Source organism: Quercus lobata, chromosome 4 (genome assembly GCF_001633185.2).
Source record: "Quercus lobata isolate SW786 chromosome 4, ValleyOak3.0 Primary Assembly, whole genome shotgun sequence".
NCBI classification, from domain to species: domain Eukaryota; kingdom Viridiplantae; phylum Streptophyta; class Magnoliopsida; order Fagales; family Fagaceae; genus Quercus; species Quercus lobata.
The window spans coordinates 97697702-97706382 of record NC_044907.1 but is presented as its reverse complement, the minus strand read 5'-3'; the positions used below and the strand labels follow the sequence as shown (position 1 = coordinate 97706382).

The 8681-nt window shown below is 37.9% G+C and overlaps 1 protein-coding gene across 1 annotated transcript; it reads right to left on the bottom strand.

Annotated features, from left to right (window-relative positions):
- Positions 1-1038: 1038 nt before the first annotated feature.
- LOC115986274 lies at positions 1039-1833 on the bottom strand. The gene has a single exon (XM_031109119.1). It carries the CDS (start codon positions 1831-1833, stop codon positions 1039-1041), a length of 795 nt encoding a protein of 264 aa, XP_030964979.1.
- Positions 1834-8681: the final 6848 nt, after the last annotated feature.

Here is an 8681-nt window from a genome sequence, read left to right as displayed (position 1 = left end):
TACCCTAGTTGATGCATGAATAGAAGTCCTATAACTCCACAAAGCAAATGGAAGCTTCTCGGCCCAAGCCTTGTATGTCACTACCATCTTGGCTAGGATATTCTTCACATTCTTATTGGCTATTTCTACGGCCCCATTAGTTTATGGTCAATATAGTGAAGACTTGTGATGCTCAATACCATATTCTACCATGACACTTCGAACTTCACCTTCAAAGTGGGAACCATTATCGAAAATGATCTCTTGGGGCACCCCAAACTGACATATGATGTTGTTTTCTAAGAACCGAGCCACATGCTTAGCCGTCAACGTGGAATAGGAGGTCGCTTCTACCCATTTAGTGAAATAGTCTATAACGACCCAAGGAAAAGTGCTAGCCACATCTGCGCTATACCTCAAAAGGACTAGTCACAATTAAGGCTCCTTGTAGTTGTTAATAAAGCCCAGTTCAACCCAGTAAATACCCGATGTGGGACTCATCACACACCCACACATATCACACAATCAATCAAATTGGGGCATCACATAGTCAATTGCCACTGAAATGTACTCTTTCCCCTTTGAAGCCTTAGGAGCTATTCTTCCAATCACATCTATGCCCCAAGCTGAGAATGGCCATGGAGAAGTCATGCTATACAACTAACTAGGTGGAACATGGTTCAAGTTGGCATGTGTCTGGCAATCATGGCAACTTTTCACAAGGTCAACACAATTAGTCTCCATCGTATTCCAGTAGTATCCTATCCTTAGGATCTTCTTGGCTAACATCCTCCCATTCATATAAGGGACACAAATTCCTTGGTGAACTTCTTCTATTACCTTCTTTGCTTTTTCTCTTTTCAAGCAACGAAGGTGTACACCATCATAGAGCCTTTTATAGAGTTGTCCTTCACATAGGATGTATTGGGTTGCCATCATTCTAATGGAACAACGTTCTCTCTTATCAGCACCATCCGGATATGCCCCTAGTTCCAAGAAAGTTGCGGTCTTCTTTTTGTGCCATTCCTCATAACTTTTTTCAAGCTCTAAGGGTCATGTCTATACTCCTTTGGGTATTTCAACCATGGAGGCTAAAGTAGCCAAGGCATCCGCAAACTGATTTTGAGCTCTAGGGATGATTGTGTACTCAATCTTGTCAAAGTTCTTGGTCAAGTCCTCTAAGTATTGTTTATAAGGCTTCAATTGTTCTTCCTTCACTTTCCACAACTTTTGTGCTTGGGCTATAACCAAAGTTGAATCCCCGAAGACTTCGGCCTCCTTTACTTCCAATTCTCGAAGAGCTTCCATTTCAGCAATGCAAGCCTCATATTCAGCCATGTTGTTAGTTGCTTGAAAGTTCAATTTGATTGCCAAAGGTATGTGAGACCCCTCGGGAGTGATCAAGAGTATCCCTATCCCATTCCCATGTTGGTTTACAACTCCGTCAAAGTACATCTTCCATATCCTTAACTCAATATCCAAAATATCTTCATCTGGAAAATCCTCTTTGCCATCTTCCCCCTCTATGGGATTCTCAGCACAAAAATTTGACACGATACTTCCTTTGATAGTTTTTCTGGCCATGTACTTCAAATTGAATTCCTCCAACCAAATTAACCATCTTGACAATCTTCCACTCAAAGCGGGCTTCTCAATGAGATACTTCAATGGGTCCATTCTTGCCACCACCCATATTTGGAAGGGTAAAATGATGTGTCTCAATTTCTGTAAGGCCCAAACAAGTGCAAAGCATAACTTTTCTATAGGAGTGTATCTAGTCTCGTAATCATGGAATCTTTTGCTGAAGTAATATATGGCTCTTTCATTCTTCTCATCATCTTCTTGTGCAAGCATACTTCCAACCGCATCCCTTATGATAGAAAGGTATAGGAGTAAGGGTTTTTCATGTTGTGGAGGCACTAGAATAGGGGGGTGGAGGAGATATTCCTTGATAAGTTCAAAGGCTTTTTGACACTCATCGTTCCATGTGTGTGGTTCATTCTTCCTTAGGAGTTTAAAGATAGGCTCACAAGTGGAAGTGAGCTTGGTAATGAATCGACTAATGTATTGTAGTCGACCTAAGAAACCCCTAATCTCTTTCTCTCTTTTGGGGGAAGGCATCTCTAATATGGTTTTGATCTTGGATGGGTCAACTTCTATCCCTTTATCACTCACTAGAAACCTTAACAACTTTCCAGCGTTACTCCAAAGGTGCACTTTTGTGGGTTCAATCTCAATCTATATTCTTTAATCCTCTGGAAGAACTTCCTCAAGTTTGTGGTGTGGCTTCCTCTATCCTTGGATTTCATTATCATATCATAAACATACACTTCTACCTCATTATGCATCATATCTTATAGCAAGGCGGTGGCCATCCTTTGGTAAGTTGCCTCAACATTCTTGAGGCTAAATAGCATTACCGTGTAACAATAGATTTACTATTCAGTAGTGAAAGTGGTTTTGGTCATGTCCCTAGGAGCCATCTTGATTTGGTTGTATCCTGAAAAACCATCCATGAAGAACATCAAGGCACTTCTCACCATGTTATCTACCAAGACATCAATGTGAGGGAGGGGAAAGTCATCCTTAGAACATGCCTTATTCAAGTCTCTAAAATCTACACACATTCTCACCTTTCCATCCTTCTTAGGTACGAGCACGACATTGGCTATCGATTCGGCTTGGTTTACGGGTTTGATGAACCCTACCTTTAAACACTATAAGGGAGATGAAATGTGGCTACACATGATTCTAGATAATGGTGAACACTAAACTAAGTGTAATGTTAACCTCCCAAAGGAGCTATGTCATTATTACTTAGAGGCTAAAGGTAATACAGCATATTATTAGTGTTTGATAAGAGTTATCATGATAGCACTAATAATGAGAATAGTTCTCAATCAATTATAGTGTTTATAATATAATTGCTACCAAGGAATTATAGACATGGATTGGGTTGTCATTGCATATTTTATATTATGGTTTTATTGAGGATCCATACTATATGTTTATATTCTAAATTGATAATGTCTAGTTTACGCATTATATTCATGTTTATTTTTTTCAGATTTAATCATGGCATCATTTAGCCTACTTGTTGCTATTCTTAATCAAAACAAATTGACTATATCCAACTATGTTGACTGGAAAAGAAATTTGGACATTGTTCTTACTGTTGAAGAGCACAAATATGTACTTATTCAACCACATCCTAATTTTCCATCATTAGATGCTCCTTTTGAGGAAAAACAGCGATATGATCGTTGGCAGAAATCTAATGAGATGGCCAAGTGCTTGAATAAGAAAGTTGATTCTCCTTTCATTGTTCACTTCTTGGATGGCTTCTGGAGGTTGGACCGATTTTGTCACATGATTTGGAGCATCTCCAGCAGCTCAATGAGCTAAGGATAGAACTTTTTTCAACTCAACTTCACTATGCTCTTCTTGTGTGGCAAAGCATCATACAATTTCTCTTGGAACAAAAAGTTGGTGTGAGAAACACCATCTTTTTGTTGGTTTCGCATCTTCGAATATGTGACTTCTCTTGTTTCAGCTGCTTGACTCCCCAGCAAAGTTGCCAAAATGTCAGGGACGTTTTTCGATAAAGGCCAAAATTGCAAGATTAGCCCATATCTCCCATTAGGTTCTTTAGAAGTGTATATTTGTAGAGAATCAAGCCCAAAATTCCAAATGTAGAATGGACAAAAGGCTAATGGCACTTTAACAAGAGAGAAATCAAAATGCTATAACTGAAATACAAGAAAATGCAGAAAAAGTACATAAGTCCGAAATTTCGACCCACAGTCAGCGAAAAGAGAAAATTGAGAGAGGTTGTGAGGAAGAGAGGAAAGGTTCCCCTGTACCCATATTTTTACCCCCAAGGTTTAGAATTGTGAGAATGTTAGCTAGCTGAGTGGGCTTTTGCTCTCAAGTTTCAGTTCTATGGGGTAAACTTAGTTCTTTGGTTTTTTAGTTGAAGAGAGAATCTTGTATTGAGCTTGGGGTGTTGCTCTCAAAGTAAAACGTGATTCCTTTTGTTTTGAGTTGAAGGGAGAGTTATATATAGAGTTTGAGGTGTTGCTAATGACAGGGTTTTTGGTAGTAGAAGACGTTTTTATCTCCCATGACACTAATTTGGTGTCTTGGCTTGGGTTGCTTTTGTTTAGGGAAGAGTTTGGCATGCTTTTAACATGATTTGGGAAATGCTTGACTAAACTCTCATTGGCTCCCCCTTTTCATTTGTTTCAAACCATTGGGAGGCTTACCTAAATGAGAGCTAGCAGCTGAAGTTGGTCCATGAGAGCCAACCATTTTTAAAGGAAAAAAGGGTTCGGGCAGAAACTTTGTGTCACAATCAACCAAAGCATAAAAACTGTTTTAGGATGGAAATTACGGGTACAAGACCTTCTCCATGGGCCTGAGGTGCTACCTGTGTCCCTTGCCCACTTGGTAGCATGCATGTGTTGTGCTCATGCAAAAGATCCTAAAGGAACTAACCTATACCCTCTAAACCACACTCCCTCAATTTCCCCAATAAGTCGCATGAGCTTCGGCCATGCTTAAAAGAATGAAATAAAATATAATACATGAATTGAGCCCACAAGGAAGTCGGCTTGGTTGAATCGAACTTGTAGAAAATTTGTTGCGAAAATAAGTATCAATAATTGTTAAATAGAGGATTCTTGTGAGTGGTGACCTTAAATTCACCCAATGGGGGTTTTGCCTTGCGACTGGTTTTCTCCATTCATCAGCAAATCACTGTGTCAATTTATTTTCCGCTACATTTAGTTTATTTGGTGATTTATTGGTGCCTTTATGATTTGCATGTAATTTGACCTAATTAATAAATTTGGGTAATTGAATTAATTAACCGGGGTCGATCTTTCTAACCCAAAAAGTAGAAGTAAAATTCTAACCCTTCGTGGCTAAGATTGTGAATTCAGCTTTAGTAGTGAGATTCACATTTCTTTGCATCTCTTTTTGAATCAGCAAGGAATTCACCTTGTTAATAAATGGAAGAGGATCCATGAGTAGAATTTGGGTCTTGAGTTGAGCAAAGGAATCATTTAGAGCCATAAAAAAAATAATAATAAAAAAAATAAAAAACCTTCATAATAGCCTCTTTGGCTTGAAGATTAGTGAACCTTTGATTCACATTGCACATACACTTTCCACAAGTGCATAAAAGAAAGGGGCTAAAGTTCTGTAACTGATCCCACAAGACCTTCAATTGAGTGAAAAAGTTTGTGATTGAAACCTCACTTTGATGAAGCTCTACAATTTGCTTCTACAAGTTGAAAATCTTTGGCCCATTTCCTTTGCAGAAAGTCTCTTTCAGGTCATTCCAGATCTCAAAAGTTCTATCTCTATATACGATACTTGTTTGGATCTTTGGAGAGACTAAATTGATGATCCAAGTGCCCACCATATTGTCTACACGGATCCAAGCTTTAATTGCAGATGGTGAATTCACAATTGGGGTTGACAAGGTGAGAGAGTTATCTATGAAGCCCAACTTGTTCTTAGCAATGAGAGACTTTCTAACGGATCGAGCCCAAGCATGATAATTTTCTCCACTAATCAAAGGTTAAGAAACAAGAATTGCATCAAGGTTCTCTCTGTGGTGTAAGAACAAAGGATCATCATGACGGTGGATTTTCAAAAGTTAAAGCAATGGTTGTGATAGTGGCAGCCATTGAAGAAGCTTCGAAGAAAGAAAGAGGGAAAATACGAAAGCAATCCCAAATTCAATAAGATAGAACCTTAGGTTTTAGGCTCTGATACCATATTAGAAATTAGATTTAGGAGAAAATGATTTCGTTGATTAATAAGAAATACAAGTTATATATCTACATACAGCTCTAATACTAACAAACTAAAATGAACTTACCTACCTAACTAACAGTGCTAACAAACATAAAAGAAAGAAGAAACAAGCATGTGTGGCACATGTGATCACTTAAGCCTATATTTACAACTCCCTTAAGGTACATGTCGTTTTACAATGAGTAAACCAAGACTACTTGTCATTTTGTCTAGTTTTGTTCTTGTTCAACTTCTCATCTGCATGTACAACTTCATTAGCAACTACCTGTATCTGGGTAGAACTCTTCTTTTCTTCATGATCTTGACAGGATTTAAGCACAATCAATCGAGGATCGTATCAAACTTCAATCACAGTGCTATGACTCATTCACTCAAAAATATACGATTCACCACCACCCAAAGTCTCTACCCTAAGGTCCCTCACCCATCTACTAGCCCACCACAAAGTTCACTTACAAGCCCAATCCAAGAAGACCATTTGTTAAAGACATAATTTTATGTAATTGGCATATACTTTGACAAAACACACTTTACTTGTATTTGGGTAAATTTAAGTAGGTTCAAGATGATCATTACAAGTGGTTACATTGAAAACATGAAGATTACTCAAAAACTGCTCAAGAAAAGTGCAATCTTCAGGTCTCGATACCTCCTCGACAGAAGCTCGATCTGTCAAGATTCATTAAATCTCAATGCATGTCTCGATTTATCAAGCTTACGGGATTTAGACTATAGCCATCAACGTTTTTATTCTAAAAGGCTATTTGTTTATGAGTTTGTATAATCCTTATTGGACTAGGAAAACCCAAGGTTTATGGGTTTGTATAATCCTTATTGGACTAGGAAAGCCCAAGGTTTGTGTAAACCTATTTGGAATAGGAGAGCCCATTAAGCTTCTATTTAATGGAGGTGGAAAAAGAAAAAGCTAACCCTAGAGAGCTTCATAAGGTTTTCTTTTTGAAACCCTAGCCTCCTCCTATAGAAGAAAGAGTTCTTGCTGCGTTTCTTGTACGTTGGGTTTTGTAACCAAACAAAGTCTTTTGCACCAACATTGAAGATCTTATTGGTGTTTCTATGTGAAGCTGCTGCAAATCAAGTACAACAATCAAAGGGTTGCTGTGTAGTTAGTCATGTACTGGGAGTTGTGCATTAAAAGGAAAGATTGTCACTACATTACAAGTCCAATTGTGTATTGGGGTAAGGGTTCAACTGTAGGTTGGTATGAGGTACTGGGATTCCTTTACTTGTAACCGCTTGTTTTGATAATAGTGGATTCTCGGGAGTGGTGACCTTAAATTTACTCTGTGGGGTTTTGCCTTGGTGGTTTTCCCCATTTGTAAATATATCACCGTGTCAACTTTATTTTTGGCTGCATATTAACTTACTTGGTGATTTGTTTGTGCTACCACGCGTTTTGCATGTTAATTGAATTAATTAATTAACTTGGCTAAATCAATTAATTGATTTATCACAAGAGGTCAATTCATTCTTGGCCTATCACCATTATTTAGCTACACCTCACAATTCAGTAGCCTCAAGTTCAACCATGGTAGAAGAGCACGAGAACGTTGAGACCAGTGAGCCCATGAACAGAAGAAAATTCTTGAACACTATGGTTACTAGCCAAGTCCAGTTAAGAGAAGATATTAATGCCATGCTTCAGCACTTTATGTTAAAATGTAATTTGTAATTGACAAGTGGATCCCTAAGTGTCAAAGAAAGAAGAAATTGAAATCTGGGTGCCAACAAATGAAGAATCTAGCAGCAACAAAATTGAACAAGCATGTAAGTAGACACCTCATGGACAAGTATCAATTAAAGAGAAATGAAGCAAACTTCTGCAGTATTCTTGAAGCTTGTAGTCATCCTAAACTCCTAACACATCTATATATAGATGTGAGTTGTAAAATGAAGCATGTAACATCTGGCAAAAGAACAATACTCTGTTTTTCCTTCATATCTAGCATAACAGTAACATTTCTACAAAAGTAAAAAACTAAATTTGACTCCTAGCCATATAATTAAGAACTTCCACCCAACACTTTATAGGAAAGAACTCACGCAAGGATTAGATGAAGAAGAAGCTAGAAATTTTGACAATGAACCATAAGGCCCACCCTTAACCGAGGGTAAGAAGAAAATTATGGGTAGGATCGAGCAAATGGAACAGCTGTTTAAGGAATCTTGAAGTGTTGATGATGTGATGGATTTTCACTCTATTCCTATTTCCTCAAGCAAGGGCTCCACTGAAGTTTAAGATGCCTACTCTAGACAAGTACACGACCAGTACTGCATTATACTCAAAATGACTAAATGACCAGTAAAGCTACAATTAATACTTACCATAATCTATAATATATAAAACTGAAGATATTTGACTTTTGGTAAACCTCATAATATAGTATCATATATACTTTGATTGTTCAAAATGTGTGTAAACACCCTTGAACGTTTAGATCCCCCAAATTACAAATTACCAATTCTAGCTTATCAACAAACAATGTACGTGCGAAAAATATAAATAAGCTAAAACATAATTGATAACATAATCTAAACCAAATAAAATCACATCCACAACAGAAATTAAATGGCAAAGATTAAGGGAAGAGAGATGCAAACACAAAGACAATACAACGATGTGTTATCGAAGAGGAAATCAAAGTTCTCGGCGTAAAACCTCTCTGCCACCCTCCAAGTGGTCAATAATCCACTAAAGAATGAAGTTGGGATACATGAATAGCAGAAGACCCTCCAAGTCTAATCTACCCAGTGTACCTAAGCCCTCCAAGCTTCTTGCTCCAACGAGGTTGTGCCGAACCTTTGTCTTCTTTAGTTTACCGGATCCTGCTATAGCCCATAGCATCAACCAATATCAA

Excerpts from the sequence above, each read along its gene's own strand:
- LOC115986274 (XM_031109119.1), bottom strand. The coding sequence starts at position 1,833 with ATGCTTGCACAAGAAGATGATGAGAAGAATGAAAGAGCCATATATTAC.